The sequence below is a fragment of the Chrysochloris asiatica genome, unplaced genomic scaffold (assembly GCF_000296735.1).
Source record: "Chrysochloris asiatica unplaced genomic scaffold, ChrAsi1.0 scaffold00403, whole genome shotgun sequence".
Classification (NCBI taxonomy): Eukaryota; Metazoa; Chordata; class Mammalia; order Afrosoricida; family Chrysochloridae; genus Chrysochloris; species Chrysochloris asiatica.
Window position 1 is genome coordinate 1,079,920 of NW_006408921.1, and position 21,766 is coordinate 1,101,685.

At 37.8% G+C, this 21,766-nt stretch overlaps 1 protein-coding gene across 1 annotated transcript in view; it reads right to left on the bottom strand.

Moving 5' to 3' along the window:
* RALGAPB (Ral GTPase activating protein, beta subunit (non-catalytic)) overlaps window positions 1-21,766 on the bottom strand; it is a 137,172-nt gene that overhangs the window by 62,861 nt on the left and 52,545 nt on the right. The window contains exons 6-16 of the mRNA XM_006876640.1: window positions 21,632-21,759; window positions 20,133-20,281; window positions 19,789-20,005; window positions 15,825-16,026; window positions 12,047-12,214; window positions 11,246-11,360; window positions 10,716-10,863; window positions 9,986-10,050; window positions 8,260-8,389; window positions 6,326-6,459; window positions 675-857 (exon numbers count right to left, since the gene is read on the bottom strand). Of these exons, the coding sequence (XP_006876702.1) occupies window positions 675-857; window positions 6,326-6,459; window positions 8,260-8,389; window positions 9,986-10,050; window positions 10,716-10,863; window positions 11,246-11,360; window positions 12,047-12,214; window positions 15,825-16,026; window positions 19,789-20,005; window positions 20,133-20,281; window positions 21,632-21,759 (1,639 nt within the window). The remainder of the gene's footprint in view (window positions 1-674; window positions 858-6,325; window positions 6,460-8,259; window positions 8,390-9,985; window positions 10,051-10,715; window positions 10,864-11,245; window positions 11,361-12,046; window positions 12,215-15,824; window positions 16,027-19,788; window positions 20,006-20,132; window positions 20,282-21,631; window positions 21,760-21,766) is intronic.

Here is a 21,766-nt window from a genome sequence, read left to right on the forward strand (position 1 = left end):
ATGAGACGATATACGATAGAATGAATGTAAAACTAATGTTCTCCCATGTAAACTATCACATAATTCACACTAAAACATTAAAAAAAAAAAAAAAGTAGGCATTATATGGAACAACAGCAGGGAGAACTCATGAGATACCTGTGCCTGCTTGAAAGTGGAAACAAGCTTGTGAAATGACATAAACAGAAACTCTTAGATGCAAGTAACCTTTATGGGTAAGTTGTGCTCTCCCTTTGCAGTCTACAAATCAACTGCCCTTCTTAGTTTGGTGATAAGTAACCAAAGTACCTACGATTCATCTCAGGGCCGTCATCCTTTCAAGAAAGAACATTCTTCATTAGTCACATAAATTAGTCAAAGGTGCATCTTTAAAAAAGAATTTCTCTATGAATTACCTTACAATCAAATACAAAGTAGGATTCAAACAGTTCGTGGAAAAATAGAATTAAAAGATAACAGAATTTTTCCATAAACTTTTGAAGCCCTCTCATACAAGTATGTTGACAGTTTTGGCGAGCTGGGCTCAAAAGGACAAATGGTCTACTGAAATCTAACAAGTATATTCGGTTTAAAATGTGTAATACTGTAATTAAATTTAGATAGTCTCTTTTAAAGAGAGTTTCCCCATGTAAATTTTTGTTTTCACTTCATGTTTTCAGATCTGCTAAACCCACCTTTTCATCAAGCATATCTGGGTGCTCTGTCAGCCAGACGCAGAGACACTGAAACGCTGCCACTATCATGGAGTGCAGATCCCGAGAATGAAGAGGAGCCGGCCGACTACACTGGTATACGATGTAGCTGCACACGGAACTGATGGCTCGCTTCCGGTCTCCTGAGTCAACCAGCACCTTAACCTGAACAGATTCATTTAGGGACCAAAAGTTAGCCAGCAACCACTGTGAATCTAGAGACCTGATCCATTTTGAGAGTGTGATACACCACAGGAAGCCTTTTGTACAGTTTTTATTATCAGGTACAGAATATTTCAAATGTACTACTGTGTAATAGTCTACAAAAAGAGTGGCACTTCCCATGTGCACATTTTTATGCCCCCTTGTCAAACTCTACTTAGGTGCTGGGCTGCTAGCTAGCTGTAAGGTGGAAGGTTCAAACCTACCAGTCACACCACAAAAGAAAGATGAAATTAATTGTTTGCTCCCATAAAGATTTGTAGACTCCAAAACCATGTTCAGGGTTGCTCTGAATCAGAATTTACTCGATGACAGGGGGTTTGGGTTTTGGTTTTAAACCTAACCCTACAGTGATGTCCTATGGCTACCAAGTTCTATGCAGCTGCTCAGATATACACTAAACTGCACATACTCCAAGTGCACAATCTGAGAAGTTTTTGAATTCTCATATATCCATCTGTGAAGCCATTACCACATTCAAGATGGTGAACATATCCATCATTCCTAAAAATGTCTGGGTGTGTTTTTATCATCTCTCCTTCCTACTTTTCCCCAACCCCTCCCTACCACAGATCTACTTCCTGTCACTAGATTAGCTCGCTTTTACTAGTTTTATATAAATGAAATCATATAGTATGTATTCTTTTCTGGTCTGGCTTCTTTCAGCATAATTATTCTGAGATTCATTCCACATTTTTATGTATCAATGATTCGTTCCTTTTTCATTATTGAGTAATATTCCATTGAATGTACATACCACAATTCATTTATCCATTCATCTGCTGATGGACATTGCTTCTAGCTTCTAGAGATTACAAATAAAGCAGCTATGAACATTCATTCATTTACAAGTTTTTGGATAGACATGTGCTCTCTTCCCTTCTAGGAGTGGAAGAACTGGGTGACGTGGTAGGTTTTTGCTTAAATTTTTTAGGATTTACAGCCTCGGACACCCTAATGGCGCAGTTGTCCTCTGTCCTATGGGGTATCTGTGAATTGGAATTGACTTGATGGAGGGTTGGGGGTTTTTGGAATAGGGATGTAGTATCAAATTTTAATTTTAATTTTAAGAGTCTTGGTGTGGTGCTGTAGGATAAACATTAGACTGCTAACTTGCTAACTGCAAGGTTGGTAGTTCAAACCCACAAGCCATTCCTTAGAAACCCTATATAGGGTCACTATGAGTCAGAACCAACTCCATGGCACTTCACAACAATAACAACAGTGATGAATATGGAACTCTGGCAGTGCAATGGTTAAAAGTCTGGCTATTAGCTGAAAGCTTGGTTGTTTAAATTCATCCAGTAGCTCCACCGGAGAAAAACCTGAATCTGCTCCTCTAAGACTACAGCCTAGAAAACACTATGGGAACTTCTACTGTTACATTGTTGTTGTTAGATGCCATCAAAGTCCCCTCGGACTCACAGTAACCTATGCACAACAGAACAAAACACTGGCCGATCCTGTACAGTCCTCACAATCATTGTTAAGCTCATTGAGCCCATTGTTGCTGTCACTGTGTCAAGCCATCTCATTTGGGGGAAGAGGGGCCTTCCTCTTTTTCACTTCCTCTTTACTAAGCATGTTCTTTTCCAGGGACTGGTCCCTCCTGATTAACATATCTGAAGTATGAGAGACAAAGTCTGGCCATCCAGGAGGCCCCTAAGGAGCATTCTGGCTGTGCTTCTTTCAACACTTATTTGTTTGCTCTTCTGGTAGTCCATAGTACTTTTAATATTCTCTTCCAACACAATAATTTAAATGCACCAAATTATTCTATAGTCTTTCTTATTCATTGTCCAACTTTCACATGCATGTGTTGTTGTTGTTGTTAGGTATCATCGAGTTGGTACCAACTCATAGCCATCCTATGAACAACATAACGAAACACTGCCCGATCCTGGGCCAACCTCACAATCACTGCTATGTTTGAGCCCACTGTTGCTGCCACCACTGAACATACATATGAGGCTAGTGAAAATACCATGGCTTGGATAAGGCACTCCTTAATCCTTAACTGCTCTTAAAAACTTTAAAGAGGTCTTGTATAGCATATTTGTCTAATGCAGTGCATCATTTGATTTCTTGACTGCTGCATCCATTAAGTGTTGATCGTGAATCCAAGCAAAATGAAGTCCTGACAACTTCAATCTTTTCTCCATGTATCATAATATTATTTATTGGACCAGTGTGAGATATTTTTTCTTTACATTGAGGTGCAACCCATACTGAAGGCTGTGGTCTTTGATCGTCATCAATCAGTATTTTAAGTCCTCTTCCCTTTCAGCAAGCAGAGTAGTATCATCTACAAATCACAGGTTATTAATGAGTCTTCCTCCAATCCTGATGCCATGTTCTTCTTCATATAATTCAGCTTTTCAGACTATTTGCTCAGCATACAGAAAGAATAAATATAATGAAAGAATACAGCCTTTCCTAATTTTAAAACATTCAGTATCCCCTTAATCTGTTCAAACAACTGCTCCTCTTGGTCTATGTACAGGTTCCTCATGAGCACAATTAAGTTTTCTGGAATACTCATTCTCTGCAACATTATTCATAGCTTGTCATGATCCACATAGCCAAAAACCTCTGCATAGTCAATGAAGCACAAGGAAACATCTTTCTGGCATTCTCTGCTTTCAGCCAAGATCCATCTTATGTCAGCAATGATACCCCTAGTTCTATGTCCTCTTCTGAATCTGACTTGAATTTCTGGCAGTTTCCTGTTGCAGCTGTCCATGGGATCACTATAAATCAAGCAACTCACCTAACAATAACTAATGATGTTGTACGTATCCTTTCACATGCCAACTTGTCATCTACAAATCGTCTTGTTATGCCATTTTTATTTGGGTTGCTTATTTTCTTATTGAGCTTAGAGAGTTCTTTATACAATCTACATACAAATTTTATCAGATATCTGCTTAGTAAAGTTTTTTCCTAGTCTGTGACTTGTCACATAATTTTCTTAAGTGATTACTGAACAAAAGGTTTGAAACTTGGTGAAGTCTAACTTACCAGTCTTAGGTTTTATGTTTAGGTCTATAATCTATTTTAACTTTGCATATAGTTCAAGATTTTTTTTTCTCATGATATCCCATTGTCCCAGCACTATCTGTTGAAAAGAATTCCCTTTCTCCTCTGAACTGCTTTTGTACCTTTGTCATTAATCAGATACCTATATATGCGATTAGATTTCTGGACTCTAGTCCACTGAACTAGGTCAATCCTTTTGCCAGTACCATACCGTCTTGATTACTATAGTTTTATAGTAAGTCTTGAAATCAGGTAGTATTAGCACTTGACAATTTGTTAGGGGCGTCCAGAACACTCCACATCTAAGGTAATTATTCCCTACTACTGAAGTCAGAGCTTCTTTCTGGAGTACTCTCTCCACTCCGTGAATTCTGTGTCTTTCTAGGCCTGATGCTGGGGACACTTTCCCCAGGCCTCTGTGAGTGCAGGCTGCTGTTCTCTCTCTTTCAAAATGTTTTTATCCCCTGCCCTCATGTACTTCCTTTTACACAAGGACTCTGCAGACCTCCAGGGTTCTACCTCTGTATAGTGCTCCCCTCTTGGTACTCTGTTCTGCAAATTCTAGCAACCTTGGTCTCACCAGAAACTCACCTCTCCTCCTTGGTTGGAGGAGTCCACTGAGTTCGGCTTAGGTTTCTACTCTTTGCACTATAGCCTAGAAGCTCCCTCAGGGCAGAAAGCAGGGGCAGTCAGAGTTCTTTCAGGGAACACTATTCATTGTCTGATGTAGTGTCTTGAAAAGCACATTTTCTCTGGTTTTGGTTATCGTTGTTTTGGACAGAAAGGTAGATCTATAATTCCATCTTAGGCAGAAGTCTTCCCTTACGCGAGATACTTTTTCACATGTTGTTGTTGTTGTTGTTGTTAGGTGCCATCGAGTTGGCAGTTTGGGGCAGAAAGGTAGATCTATAATTCCATCTTCTGCAGAAGCAGAAGTCTTCCCTTACGCAAGATACTTTTTCACTTACTGTACCATTTTAGGCAAGCTACTCAACCTCTACTCCTCTGTTTTGGCAAATGAGGACAACGGTTATATATATCTCATGATGTTATGATGATTAAATGATTTAATCTATGTAAAGTGCTTAGAACAATGCCTGGCAAATGGTACGCATTATAAATATAAGTATTACTCTAAACCTAAAATATATACCACTTACTTGAAAAGGAGATTAAACAAATGTGAAGGTAAGAATAATGGTGGACTAACTTTTGCCCGTAAGTTCAGGCAAAATCCTTAGATGGGCTATCATTAAGGTTTAAAATGCAGGGATAGAAATATTCTAAGCAGCAATTTTTTCTATTTTTGAGGGGGGTGAAAGGAGGAATGTAGAAAAGGCAAAGCCTGCTTTTCCCTAGCTGATTCCTAACCATATCCCTGAAAAAAGAATGGTACACCAAAGGTCAAAGGAAACTACATTTTACTTTCAAAGGCAGTAGGGCCCTGCATGCCTCACAAATGTCCGCTCTCATGTTCTGTGGAGCAGTTACTGCACTTCCTAAAACTGTGGCCACCATACCCACCCGTGGAGTTTCTGAGGCAAGCTCTCAGTGGTGAGAGCACCTTAGATCTTCTATCCAATTTTGACTCCCAGTTTAGGTAAAGCACAGCCTCTAAACAGCTGCTTCCACATTTGTAATATAAGGGATCGAGCTACATATATATTACCTTAAACAATAGCTTCCGGCTCACAAAGCATTTTACATATTTATCTCTTTCAGTCCTCACGAAACCCAGGTGTTAGAAGCAAGATAATCCTACATATATTACACATAAACAGAAAAGAGGCAAAAATGACCAACTAGCTCTTAAGCATACACAGAGTTGAAATAATAGATGTGGAAGAAATTAGAAATTATAACCCATTTTTACTTATCTCTGATAATGGGAGGGGCACAGATATCCCAAATCGCACATTTTAGGAATCAGTTTAAAAAAAAAAAAAATTCCCTTACTAAATCTGTATTTATATTTTTGATATTTTTAAATATCATACATTAAAATTGGATGACTGCAATTTCAATGGAATATAATGGATATTCCAATAGTTAATGGCAGTACAAAACATGCTGAAAATGTAAGGGTATTATAAGCACATACAAAATCAATACATATTCTGTTTTGTGTGTAAATACATAAATAGCAGGTATTCAAATGTTTCCTATTATTTAACAGCAAAAATACTATACATACTCTTTGAGATTTCAAAAAATAAAGTTAATTTAATAAATTTTCATTTGAATGCTAACTTTTGCATACTTGTATTATAAACTGTGTTTGAGTATGACCCACACTGAGAGGCTGGGAAGTACAGAAAGTAAGGGCCAAGGCCCAAAGCTAGTGGATTGAACTGCCAGGACTGCCTCCTCACCTTTGCCAGACCAGAGAGGAGCTCGAGAGCTGCCAGCGAGATGCTCATGTCCTGCCGCCACTGGGAGTTGAGCCTTTGCGTGACGAGGTGAATGCTGCGAATCAGGAGTCCAGCAGCCGAATCTGTGTTAAGAGCTAGGATATAACCCCAATGCCACATCCCACAGGGAGGGAAAACAACTAAGCATTAGTAACAAGAAGCACAGCATTCCACCAGGCACAGACCACAGCAGCCACAGGGAGCATGACAGGCACCCACACTGTGCTAGGCTCCCCGCCCCACTGGCCTGAGCGCCACACCTGACTACACAGGGCACATAGACTAGACCAGAGAAGTTTCTATCTCCCAGGTCAGACACTTTCAGACAGATATCCGCTGGGATTTGACAATTTCAGCATCATTTTTTAAATCATGTAAATCTTAAATTTCTAAATTAACAACTCAGTTTCGAAAAAAATAATGAAAAGGCTGTTAACTCCTTTCTTGGAATTTTACAGAGGAGAAAATTCAAATTTTAGAGCCTCCTCAGATGCTAGAAAGTATCCTAGAGCATCTGTTGGAGTTATTTTCAGGGTTTGAACCTTTAAAAATCACATGCAAGGCCTTTTAAAATGTATTTTAATACTTAACTTTCCAAAGCTACATTAATACTTCTAAAAAAATTTAAATCAAACCACTGTGTTTTTAGTTGGTCTCTAATTCTAGATTTTAAAGTAATTTCTACTTAGCAAATAAAAAATTAGGACAAATTAAATTGAGTTTATAAAGGAAGCTTTAGGGACATTATACCTGTCGATCCTATCAGAAAGAGGGCAGTGACAACAGAAAAAGGAATGATCATTAAAGAGAGACATTCATGCGACACTAACACAAATCTGGATTTCTCAGTTTAAAATATTTTATGACACTAACACAAGTCTGTACTTCTTAAGTTAAAAAATATTTTACAACATTACAAGCAGAATTCACTAACACCAGTTCAAAATGCTGGAACAAACAGTAATCACTTCAAACAATTATATTAGAACACATGCAGTGAAGCAAAATATATTGAAACATGCTTTAGAAAGCACAAAAACTAATTTTTCAAACTACAAGGTATTTAAATCCACATACATAATGAATACGGTAACAACTTCTTTATAAAGGTCATACTTATATGCACTGAGTAGTTACATAATGGCTTTATGTATCTGACGTGCTCAAGGATACTTATTGCAAATGAAGCCGAAGAAACATGCTAGACTCATGATTTAAAAATTAAATTGACATTTAAGGATCTGTATTTCATTCCAATTTAGCTGGACTACCACTCATAGATTTATGCATTATTAGTAATAGTACATGAAAACTAAAGGGCATATATAAACTCACAGAACCCTTAAAGTAATTGCTCAGGGTAAAGAACATCATTGAATAAAATGATTTGCTAGCAAATTAATTTGACAGAGTGGAAAATAAAAATATTTCCTTACTCTTGCTGAAAACTTGCAACTAAGAACCTAATCTATATGGTAGAATACATAGATTTAAAACATAAAGACAGACTCTCCTCTGGGTTCTGATCTATCACATATCCCATCTCCCCCTTGCCACACTGCAGTAACTGATTACTAGCTACCTCTGCCCTTTGACTGGGAGCTCTCAGGCAGAAACCACATCTTCTCCGACCCTCTATTACTAGTGTCTGGTACAGAATCCAAAAATGCTTCCTGACTACCTCCTACAATCATTTATAAAGTCTAACATAACAAGGTACCCAAAAATCTAACCTTTTCAGCCCTTTAGATATACATAAATACACAAAAAAAATCATAAACATTACAAGTATGTTTTCTGCTTTTTTTTTTTTTTCTTGTATGCTTGTTTTGTAAATTTGGGCATTAAAGCTATTCTGGAAAATGTTGGATTTCAAAAAGATCAACATGGCTTACCATAATCCCTTAGGAGTGCTTGAGCAGGTCTTTCACTATCAGGAGTTGTGGGCTCTGTGCTTCCACCACTTGCTGAACTAATACCACTATTAGTGCGACTATGACTCTTCAGATTATTTTCTCCACCACCCTAGTCCAAAGAAAACGAATCAAATTTCTGAGGGCTGCATGCACAGTTTACAAGTACAGACAGAGATCATTAAAAGCTATGTGTGGCAAAATGGAACAGAGCAACTCAACAGCCTAAACTGGCACAGAGAGAACTGCTGCAGCATTTGAGCAGAGACACCATCTAGCAGGAGGACGTGGAGGATCTTCCCGTTTCACTAGACTTGACTAGGTAATGAATCTGTATCTGTAAAGTAAATACTCTAGCGCCTTGCAAACAAAACTTGTTGTTTTTGTTATATGCCGTTGAATTGATCCCGACTCATAGCGACCCTGTGTAGGGTTTCCAAGGAGCCAGCTGGTGAGCTTGAACTGCCAACCCTACAGTTTGCAGTTTGCAAACCACACGAGTACAATCTTTTAAAACCATACACAAGTAAGCAAACAACTTTCCCCAAATGTAGTTAAATCACAAAGAACAAGGTAATTTTAAGAAGCTGTAGTGGCACAAAAGTTAAGTGCTCTGCTGCTAATCAGAAGGTTGGCAATTTGAACCCATCCAGAATCTCTGTGGGAGAAAAAGCTGGAAATCTGTTCCTATAAAGATTAGTCTAGAAACCCCATAGGGTACTTCTACTCTCTTATATGGGATCACTATGACATGAAATCTACTTGATGCCACCCAACAACAACAAGGTCATTACAAAGATTAACTACCAATGTATAGAGACTGGCAACGGTTTTCTTTTTCCTCATTTCTTTCCCCTATAACTAATTCATTACATTCAGATCAGTTAATTATTATTAGCATCTAATTTGATCACCCATCCTATATTCAGCCAACTTAACCATCGGTGCTGGTTGTGTGCCATCAAGTCAGTTCCAACTCACTCAAAGAGATCCCGTGTAGGGTTTCCAAAGCTGTAAATCTTTACTGCAGCCGAAAGCCTTATCTTTCTCTCATGGACTGGCTGATGGATTCAAACTCCTAACCTTGCAGTTTGCAGCCCAACACACAACCCACTACATGCCACCGGAGCATAACCAGTACACTCTATTAATTATTCTCTTGCTCCCCAACCAGTTGTAGGGGTCACATATCTTCAAGAGTAAAACAAGGGACATTGACAGTTTCTGGGAAGCTTTTTTGCTTCAGAAGCAATGGTGCTTTGGGGGATCCTTCAAATTTTGACCGAGAGGAGCTATAAAAAAATCATCAATGAAATGGGAAAGACTATACTAGATGCTTACTTACAGCCAGCACTAGATCTATCTGGGGTGGGAGGAATTATGAAGTTAGGTCTTTTTCTAAGACTATATAGGCCAGGTCATCAGCATAGCAAAATAAGAAAAGACTTTTGAATAGATACTGTCCAGGAATAAAGATTGCATTTAGATAGAGAATTGCTCAGAGACCTGATGCATAGTTGATGAGTAAACAAATCAACATATATTTTTTAATTGGATATTTCTGAGTCAATGAGTTGAATTTACAAATAAAATGTCTTTTAGAAATCACAAGAACAGAAATTTTGGAATCTAATTTACATGAAATCAGTAGCTGATGTTCTCTGACAGATTAAATCTGGAACTGAGGTATTAATAACATGCTTCTTACCATTTCCATTTGGCAACCAATGGCTTCTAAAAGTGCTGAATCTTGAACAATATTTAACATTGCTCCTATAACAGCAAAAGAAATATATATATGTATATTAGTGGTTAATAGGGATGGGGAAAAGGGGGAAAGGGAGAATCTTAGTTCTGTTAATGGTGGTAGAAATCATTAGGAACAGGTTAAGAGGTAATGGGTGCACAACATGCTGAATGTAACCAATGGCACTGAATTGCACATGTCAAAAATGTCGAATTGGCAAATGTATTTTTACAACAAAAGATCTGGGGAAAGAAAAACAAAACAACTATAATGTCATGAAGATTAAGAGTGTAAAATGGATGAGAATGCTAAGTCACATGAAAATAGTCCCATATCTTTTCTTTGTAAGAGCCCTGGTGGCACAGTGTTAGCATCTGACTGTGAACCAGGCTGGCACAGTTCAAATCCACCAGCTGTTCCACAGGACAAACATGCAGCCTGCCTCTACAAGGGCAGTTCTACTGTCTCACAGGGTTGTTAGGAGTCAAATGATTCAACAATAGTGTGGTTTGTTTCTCCTTCCTTCATCTCACCACTTTACACTTATTTCCTATTAAAAGCAGATAAACTCTGCCTCTGATTGAGAAAAACAGCTTGCATTAGGCGTGGGCCCATCCCTGACCCCTATCTTCTCAGCACGGCAGAAGGTCAATAGTACTTGGATTTACAAAAAAAATATGTGAACACAAACCTAAGATCATTTGAGTGTTGTTGGGATCTGTTTCCGTTTGCAAGGCACCTATTAGTATATTCACAAGTCTCAACTTCAGGGACAGAAAAGTTATTGGTTTATCATATGAAGAACTGTCATCATTACTAAACTTTCCTTCCAGGACCACCTATGAAAGAAACAAGTAATATTTAACATTGGTGATTGTGGTATACTATGCCCATGCAAGTACTGTTTGAGTAGAGAAAGAGACGGACAAAGAGAAGAGCAGTTTCTAAGACAGAGTCTCAGTCTAACTAATATTAGCCACTATGCTATATCTGTCTAACTCACACCACTTAAGTATCAAACACAATCAGCCAGCAAATGACAGGCCAAGGCATACCAGCAGATTAGCTGATGATACATCACAACATGTAAGCAATAAATCAGCTTTGTAATTCACTTGAAACATATTGATTTTAAAAAACAAACAACTCTTGTTCAATTTTTCAAAATACAATTACACTTGAATTAGCGCACAAAACAGACTATAGAATATGAACCATTACCTCAGATTTTACTGTGCCAAAATGATGAGGAAGGGGCAACAAAGAAAGTAGGATATTAATGGAAGATCGTCTCAATTCTGTTGGGTTTACATAGCTTTTGAATTTTGAGAGTTCTCTGCAAAAAAAATAAATGAAAGCTGTTAATATTTTTGAACTAAAGTATGTTTTTAGCTACTGCCAAGTATATGTCAATTTACACTATTGGGTTTAGTTTCATAAAGAGGCGATAACTATTTTTTACTAAATTTACATTCCGCAATTTGTGCTGTATAAAGTTCTATGTTAATCATTATTGAATTTAACTGAAGTTTGAAGTATGGCCTACTTATTTTAAATTTAAGGACCTCTAGGCTCAGATTGCTTTTATCCTTCTAAAAGGAAAACCAAACCCATTGTCACTGAGTCAGTCTCAACTCACAGTAACCCTACAGGACAGAGCAGAACTACTCCTGAGGGTTTCCGAGACTGTAAATCTTTACAGAAGCGACAGTTTCCTCTTTCTCCTGCAGAGTGGCTGGTGGGTTTGAACCGTAAGCAGCCCAATGCTTAACTCACCAAGGTTCCTTCTTATCCTCCAGACCAGGCCAAAAAGGATTCAACAACTCCATGGGTAAATTAGAACTGAGTGAGTTTAGGAATTAGGTAGGTTTGGGTATTCTACACACATTTAATGTAGCCTGAGGCCCCTTAGGTAATAAAGGCAACTGAGCAGGATAAATGAGGAACTGGGGAGGTGGCACCAAAATGGACCCAGGTCTAATCAGACAGTTGGTGTACTTGTGCAGAAATGATATAGCTTACCTGTCAGGCAAAATGGTTTCAAGAGCTGAAATAAAGTAAGGAACCACAACATCAATCCCTTTCAAGTCACAGCAGAACAAAGGAGGGGAGTTTAGAATAACGCTGGCCAAGACAGGGTGGCACACGTAATCATTTATCTGCAAACCTTGAATTAAAAGCATGTAAAATCTGGGAAAGCAAGAAAAGAATTTTAAACAAACTACTGATCAATTTTTTCATAATCATTTTCTACATAGTCATCTAAGAATCTATATCTATATTCTTCATTATTTCTACCCATCAAAATATATTTTACTGGAGTTAAAACTATAATTCAGTATCATTTACAGTAAAAGCCAAAAGATCTTTTATAATAAAAAACAAAACAAAGAGTCACATCTACTACACCTTCTTAAAGTTTTAGGATCTGCAATTCAAAATTAAAAGTGCAAATTGTAAGATAGCCAAAACACAAAATAGTTGTAGTAACTGTCAATCAACTAGAGGAAGTACTGAATTGAATCCCATGTGAGTACTTTTTGGCAGTCTGTATGTATATATATATATTTTTTTTTAATTGTGTTTTGTTTGTTGGGGGAGGGGTACTGGGGCAATGAAATAAAATTGAGCTCACCAAATCCTGCAGTTATCAGTCTCAGAAGACTACTTTGGCTTAGGAGTCCTGGTGTGGCACTGTGGGTTAATGTGCCAGACTGCAAAGTCATTTGAACTGCAAGGTCGGCAGTTCAAGCTCACCAACTGCTCCTCGGAATCCCCTATACAGGGTTGCTATGGGTCGGAATCGACTCAACAGCACTTCACAACAACAACAACTCTGGATTAAGAGTCCTTTCAGAACAGAACTCAATATACCTTATTCTAACTCCTTCTCCCAATCCCCAATCAATCACTAAGTATTCAGTCTTCCATCATTCAAGAGCAACTACACTGGACACTCTTTCACTACTTGAAGGTACTTTTCTTTTTTCTACCAATTCTTTAGAAATGACTTCTTCACCTCTGGTCACTCCTCAAAACCCATTTTAATTAATCTTCTGTTGCTGGATCTTGACTAAAATAATGGAGCAAATACCAATGGCCTTTCAACTGTTGAATCCAGGAGCCATGTCTACCTCTTAGCTTACTCTGCTTACTCCACCTGCCTGTTAAGTACTGGTATTCTTCAGGCTGCCACATTGAGTTCTCTAATCTCTCTTGTCTACTAGCCTAATTTTAAAGACATTAATACTGAAGGCACTGAATATAATCAAATTAATCTCCAGCCCATATCTCTCAACTGAGTTACAGATTCTTTAGCCAATATTTGATTAAGAAGAGCACAAGCGGAATGTGGGACCCCATCCAGAGAAGCAGCAACACCAGAGGTGGAGGCAGAGATGAGGACATGGAGAGAGAGAGCAGCTGAGAACTCTGGACTCATGGAAAGAGAGGAACTGGGTGCTGGTGGCCAGGAGGCAGGCTTGCAGAATGTGCCCTTTGGTTGTTTACATTATTATATATTCCTGAGTGTTTCTGTGTCTACTACCCCCCCAAAAACAACAATAACAACAACAACAACAAAAAAAGGGAATGGAAGGAAGCAAATACGATACTGTTGAATGATGATGCACGGAGGAGATTGTAATCATTTCAATGAAACAATGGTGTAAAGCCGATGGTGTCCCATGTAAACTATCACTCAGTTCATAATAGAAACTTAAAAAAAAATTTGATTGAACATCTTTGGACAGACATGTCTACTGATAAGTACAGTACTCCCTGTGTATAATTTCTATCATAAAGTAGGCACTTTATAAACATATGTTAACAAATATACCTCAAATGCAATCATTTCAAAACTACACTTCTCACTTGTCCTGTCACAAACCAGATCTTTTGGTTAGTGGTTCTACCACTCATTCAATCTTCTGGGCCACAGAGCTCAGCGTTACAGCCTTCTGCCTTCCTGTGAACGGTACCTTTTGGGGTGTCTCCCTCCCAAAATGTGCTCCTACCACTAGAAGTGAGCTCCAGCACCTCTCTATGCACTCTCATAGCTATATTTGACTAAACCTGACCAGATAGAGCCTCTTTTCTAGGAAACTGAAATTAGGCTATTTGGCCCTGTTGCATGGCACTGGAAAGGAAACTGGAAGAGGCATAGGATGAGGATCTGTAGAGAAGAGAGTGAAGCAGTCTGGGAGACCACGAAGACACAGAAACAAAGAAGGAAAGTTGTTTTGGTCCTGAACACTGCACTCCCTGATTCTTGCTCCTTATGAGGCCCTGCTGTACTTCTTGATCTTAGAGTATATTAAATATCACTGGTTTCTCATAACTCATTGCTTTTTTTAACTTAAATCACACTGAGATAATTTCTGTTACCTAAAGTCAAAAGCCTATGGTTAAAATACCCAATTAGTTCCCTATAAGGGTCTGAGTCCAGTTCAAACCTTTTCGTGGGTGGTCTCGAGGGAGAGCGCGAGGATGAGAAAATTATGTACAAAAGAAAAGAATTCAGGCAAGGATCAAAAGCTGATGGCTAGTGACCAAGTATATTGAAAGCAAGAGGTTTTTAATAGAGCAATTTCTGCAAGTCAGCATTGTTCTGCATAGTTACAAATTTATCTTTTACTGTGCGCCAGGCAACCTTGGAGAAGCTGCTTTCCCTGCATGAATGTCTTTTGCTGTGAGTCATGTGAACTGGGAAAGTTATCTTCCCTGTGTTGAATAAGCAGGCTTTGTCTGGTTGTATTCAGACTCCAAGCTTTATGAAGCCTGTAAGCCTTCCGGTCCCCAACAGTTCCCTCATATACCATTCTGTTTCATTAACTATGTGCTTCTGTACTTGATTCCTCAGCTAAGAGTCAGTTTAATCCTGTCTCCTGTGAAGTTAGCAGGAACAGAGATGACCAAATGCTCTTGTGGATATAAGCATCATTTTGGCAGTTATGCACATGATCAATGTAGGAAAGCAATATAGATTCAAGGAAAACAGGCTGTTACAGTTAATTTAGGGAAGAAAGTGACCAAGTCTGAAGTTTAATGGTAGGGATAAGGTGGAAAGAGAGATTAAGAAAGAGGATTAAGTGGCAGAAAGGGCAGAGTTGATTGACCCACTGAAGATAGAGGAGAGGAGAGAAGAGTCTACGATGACTCCTAGTTTCTGTCCTTAGCAACTGAGTGAATGGCAGAGTCATTGCAAAGATGGCTAAAGACACAGATTTGGTTAAGATGACCCTACTCAACTTCCTAATATTTTCTAAATACTATGACTAATATTTATAAGACCAGCACAATCATTCAATCCTTTGTTAATTCTTTCTTGAACCCCTGAGGTAAGTGCTAACTGGTTCTTCCTCTGAATTCCCATAACACATTATCTGCGCCTCTTTTCAACTTCCTATTCTACCTTGGATTACACCTGGCTTTATTCATCTTAGAAAATAAGCTCATTGGAGGTAGGATTGATAGCTGACATATTTCTGAACCTTTAATCACACCTAATACCGTGCCAAAAAAGAAATAATTAGGGTGGTCCCTCCAAATCTCTATAATTAGTAAAAGTACAATTTAAAAGTCAAATTTAATTTCTAAAATTAAAAGTCTTAGGGGTCATTACCAATTTTGATGAGGCAGTTAAAGTAGAAGAATTAAAACAAAAATTTCAATTACTTACAGATATATGCAGGTACTTCAGAGCAACATTTACTTATACATTCAGCCTACTAAGCCATGTTACAATAGCTTCACTATGTAAAGTACATAAATGGAAAAATGTTTTAAAAAGTTCTAAGACCTGGATAAATAAGCTGGCAGAATCTCTTCTCCAGTCTTCTTGCTACAAAAAATCCTACACAGTGTCCCACAAGCCTCAGCTCTTCCTGCTTCATAGTTATCAGGAAAATCACTTGCATCAAACATAGGATTGGAAACCATGGTGTCTGTGGACATTTGTGACCCTTTCCGTCGAAACTCCATGCTAGCTTGTGTTGTAATGGCTGAGGAGAGAAAAGGAGGGGTTTTATTATATTTGTCAATATGCCAAATAGGCTCATGGGACCCTGGACACAAAGATCAATTATTGGTCTCATTAAATAATTGCTTGAATAGAATCCAATAATGCTTTTGTTTAGCAACTATGTCTTTATTTTTTTTTAAAGGGCTCTCTGAAACCTTTGAAAATGGTTAAAAATTAATTCACAGTGGCATTGTTAGTTTAGTAGATTCTACAAGAAGCATTTTTCAACTGAATTTTTGATGAGCAGAGTACATCTGTAGATATCTGTATTGGTATACAGATATGTAATACAGAATTGTGGCTTTTCTATTATTTATTTTGTTTTTCCTGCCCCCTATAAAATGATGCTTAAACATTAAGAAAAATAGCTACTGCTATTTACACTTTACTCCCGACAAACATCATAAATGAATGGGCAATCCCATGCCAGTTCGTATATTTTAAGGAGAGGGCAAGGTAAAGATGAGAAATGGATAGGGAGGAAGAGACTAATTCCCACCACCCCACCCGACTCCAAAACACACATCAAAGATTCACCCAACCAAGCAAAATGAGAATGAATTTTAACAACCACAGATAGCAGTTAACTTGAGGTTGGTATATTAGAAAATTGGATTGGTAAAAAAGATGACCAAGATCATTTGTAGTCACTAAAACAGAAGCCCTTCGAAAGTTGCTTTTATTTTAAACAAAAGATTTCATAGTGTATTGAAAAATCACTCTGAAATCTTTCATCAATCTACATGAAATGTTTAAATTACTTTGTACTAAGAGATTTAATAGAACGCAGAGTCAAGCAAAAATCTTTATGCAACTTCCCATGAGCCACTTTTGTCCTGAATAATCTATCCAGCAATAATACATTTGAAAAACACTACATGCAAAATGCATACAAATCAAACATTAAATCTTTATAAAAATAAGTTTAAAGCTTTAAAAAACAAACAAAAAAGAAAGCCAAAACACAGTTAGTGCAAAGTCCTGGAATTCATGGCATGACCAGACTAGTGTACAGAAATAATGGGACGGATTCCGGCACATTAATTTGCTTTTTTGCCAACAATCTTCCCCATTCAAAACACAGAAAAATATTTTCCTTCCCAAGTGCAAAAACTACAAGAGACAATGACAATCAAAATTTTTAATGGAATTATGAAAAAAATTAAAACATGACTGCAATTAAGAAGAAGCTTCTAGTTCCTACTTACAAGATTTATAAGAAAGAAGAATTTGGATAAAAGATGCTGCAAGATAATAGAAATAAATGGAAACAAATCAAAGGACAGCAGTAATTATAAAATACTTTAAAGATGGTGAAATTTTACAGTAAGTTATGAAGCTTTTTAGCTTTATAAAAAGTTAAATTAAAAGTTTTATGATATCGCAAGCTAGTTCAAAAACATAGAAAATTGTGCATTCAGGTTCAAAATTAATGATTTTTGTATCATGCATAAAACAATGAACGAAGAAAATTACACATCTACAAAGAATCGAGGTTTTGAACTGCCATAATGTACATTAAAATTTTAGTTCATTAACCCTTCCCAGCTCAACAGTATTTTTACAAAGCACAGTGTCATGTCACGTAAACCTACAGCAAACCAGTTTAAAAGAAAGCAAACATTTTAAACTAGAGGTGAACTGCATGGTAGAACTCCTTGATGACAGCCAGTACTTTAAAAACAGACTAACAGTGCTACTAGTATTCCCAAAACACCCACCCCACACCTGAAAGCTCCAGATTGGCAGCCAGTAATACTCTACCCCTTTTATCTATTTTGACACCTATTTCTCCCAGGTGTTGCAACAGCCTGCATCATCTGAGCACAATGGGGAAGAGAGAAGATTCTATCATTTCCCCATCAAGGAGAATCTTAAGAGTTAAAAAGGTAAGAACTTGTTGCTCACAGAGCATTTGAATTGTGGTTTCTAGCTTCTGGTGCAAGAGGATGAGTAAAGCTGTTACAAACTCCCTAGGGAAAACAGCAAGTCGAATCATTCTAGATTGAGGAATTTGAGTGTTCGCAGCTAAAAGTTGTAAGAATTACATCTCAATAAAAAATAAAAATATGATGGGCTCATCCTAAAAACCACAATACACATAAATATAAGCATGGCTCAGAAAAATGCAAAATACAAGACACATGAACATAAAGAAAATATAATTCAAAAACAGTTTTTATAAAGCTTTCATTTAGTCATCAGAAGTAAGCACACATATCTATAAGCAAGCATTACCTTCATACTTGTAAATAAAATTATAACATGGAACTGGCAGAATATAAAGTGTCTGAATTTGGACAAAATAAACCATGCAAAGGAATCCCTAAACTCAGTTATTTAATCTAAAATGATATTCCTGATAATGTCTATATTCATAACTTTTCTAAATTGTTTTAAAGATTTCTAAAAACGCCCAAAATAATCTGTTTTATATATTCAGAAAACCAAGTCTTAGTTCTGAGTTGATACATAATACTGTAACTGTAAGAGAAAGAAGGGGCTTTCATGACCATTACATTAGTTAAATTTTGTTCTTGAGATTAAGTCTCCCTTATTGCTGTTTTGTGCTGCCAAGATGGTACCAATTCATTGACACTGTATAGGATTTCCAAGGAGCAGCTGGTGGGTTTGAATCGTTGACTTTGGTTAGCAGTTCAGTGCTATAGTGCCACACCAGGACTCCCAACAGCCCCCTGAGAGATGCATAAACTAATGAATTTAGGTATCCTTTTATCTTACACTAGTTCCAATACAGTGAATAAGTACTTCTTTACCAAACCACCACTAAACATATGAATGTAAAGTGTGTAGTGCAGGGCCCGGTATACAGCACTTGCATTGCAATAAATGCCAGCCGCGATTATTGTTATCCAGCTCCAGAAGACACATCGCAAACATTCAATCCATTCTCACTATGCCACCTTTTCATTCTGCACCCTATGCCACTACGTCCAAGTAAGATGAAAAGATGGCAAAAATAAATCAGAATTTACGGAGGTGCATTTCTGTAATAAAATCTAAATGAAGGCATGAGTACTAAAGTAGTCTTACTATATTACAAAGCAAATGGTATTTTCAAAATGTATACTTGAAATAAAATCGTCTTGATAGGAATAGGTTTTAGACCAAAACCTGTTAAGGTAAAGTCTTTTTGTGAAGCAGAAATTTGCTGATATCTACTCCTATTAATGAGTGAACTGGTTGTCAAACTCTAAGAAAAACACTTCTGGTGAATAAATTTCCAGTCAAAATCGTTTAATTCTGCAAGGAGCTCTGGTAGCGCAGTGGTTACGAATCAGGCTATGAACCGCAAGGTCAGCAGTTCGAAACTACCAGAAGTTCAAGATGAGGCATTCTGCTCCCGTAAAGATTTACAGCCTCGGAAACCCTGTGCAGGGTCTCTATGAGTTGGAACCGACCCTATGGTACTTAATAACAACATCCATATGTAGTTATCCCGGCTGACATGAAGGGAACTTCCAGGTCACCTGCTGACATTTGATTCAAAGAAAATGGCTAACCTGAAATATGTCTAATAAACTAGAACAAAGGCCAAACCTCAGAAAAGACATAAAAAAGACAGGTGGGAAAACGTCTGCTACTTCAGCTGGAAGGGGTTAAGCACAAGACATTGGTCAGAGACAGAAGCTTTTTAAGATACATATCAATCTTGCAGGTAGGAAAGATTAAAAAGAAAAAGAAACAAAAAATGGTAACATATTTCTTGAGCAATATTTACCAGTCATGCTGCTGTCTCTGTTTATCTCATTATGAAGTTTACAGTGAACAAATGCTGCATCAAATAACCATGATCCAAAGAGATTCAAGATGCTGTTAACCTTTGGTCTCCGAGGGGCAGGCAGTGGCCGGGGCTCTGAACTGGTCTGATTTGGACTTGACAGAGGAGAGGTGGAGGATGTCTGGTGCTGAACTTTTGAGGCATGAGCAGTACTAACCTAATAGAAGGAACACAAGAATCCCCACACATTCATGAAGAGTGAGAAAATGGCAGGACTTTTTCAAAAGGATGGTAGATTTAAAAGCCATTTTATGTAGCATAACAATGGTGATGAAAACTCTTACCGTGCTTGTCTTCATGGTGGCCTTATTCACGGCAGCAGTGCGGTGCCTCCGGTTATGTGGTGGGGTGGTACTGACAGCAGTGCTTTGAGGCATACTTAATCTATTCACAGGTGTTGGGGGAGCACTATCTGATCGGGGTCTAGAAATGCCTTTAAAAAAAACGCAAATCAAGTTATTCTTCATACTTCAAAATATGTGGTCAGAATATCTTCCCCCAGCAACACCAGTGAAGGCTCAAATGCAAACAGACTACAGCAGAGACTGCTAAGTTGCCTTCTGATATCGATATCCATTTGCCCTTGCTTCCTGGGTAACAGAACACAAATTTTAGCTGGACATAGCTACCCAGAATAAATAACTACATTCTACTGCAGGTTAGAGGTGGCCACATTCCGACCAGAGAGAGAAGTGGGTGACTGTTGGGTGAATCGGCCAAGAAATCTCCTTGAAAGGATCAGACGGCCTTCCTTTCTAATATCTGCACAGGATGCTAAGGCTCATTCAATGATGCAGACCCATAAGGTAATGCAAAAAAGATGAAGAACTATAAGACACAAGGGACCATGGGTCCTTGATGACAGTGCAACTGCTACACCAACCCCTCAACTATCTTGTCTAAGTCACTAGTATTTGGGGGTTTCTGTTATATGGCAGCCATACTTAATCCTAACTAGTATATTAACTGTGTAATGTATTAAATCCATTTAACAAATGTTTTAGAAAATGTTAAGTGCTGCTGAGTCGGTTCCGACTCATACCAACCCTGTATAGGGTTTTCAAGGAGTGGCTGGTTGGTTTCCAAGGAATAACTGGTGGAATTCAATCACCAAACCTTACAGTTAGCATTTCAGTGCTTTTCCTACAATATCATTGTTGTTGTTGTTAAGTGCCATCGAGTCAGTTCTGCCCCATAGTGACCCTGTATAAGGTTACCAAGGAGCGGCTAGCGAGTTCGAACCTCCAACCTTGTGATTTAAACTGACCTTGCAGTCCAGCACATTAACCCACAGTGCCACACTAGGAGTCCACACTGTCATTATAGATCTTAAATATCACTGCCTTTCAATGGATTAAAAAAATCCTGACTTTTTCATTTTCTAAAATGTGACAAACATTTTAGTCTAAAAGAGAGATTCACAAATGTTATAATTTGCTTTCTAGTGATATACATGAGCATGGTACCTAATGTAATTTAATCTGCATTTTCTTAGATAACTAGTGAGAATGAGCACTTTTCTCCCTTGCATATCTTTGATTCATATCCTTTATCCATCTAGTTGCTAGGTTGCAATCTTTTTCTCAGCAGTTTGCTTGGCCTATTTCTATAAAGAAAATAATAACTTCTAGATCTCACACTTCTTGCAAAGAGTTTTTCCTGGTTTATTTGTAATCAAATCTGTTCATCTTTTCTTTAATGGTTTCCATAGTTGTTTCCAGGATTAGATTCCAGTTATATAAATACAGCTTGCTAAACATCTAGCAATATACACAAAATTTACCTAAGAATGCATCCACTAGACAGCTGATTCCACGCATGGCACGAAAAAATATTTGAGGCAGATGTTTAAGGCAGGGATACTGATTCAATTCTTGCGGCATTCCGCTCACATTCAGGAACTGTTCCTGAAATTTGG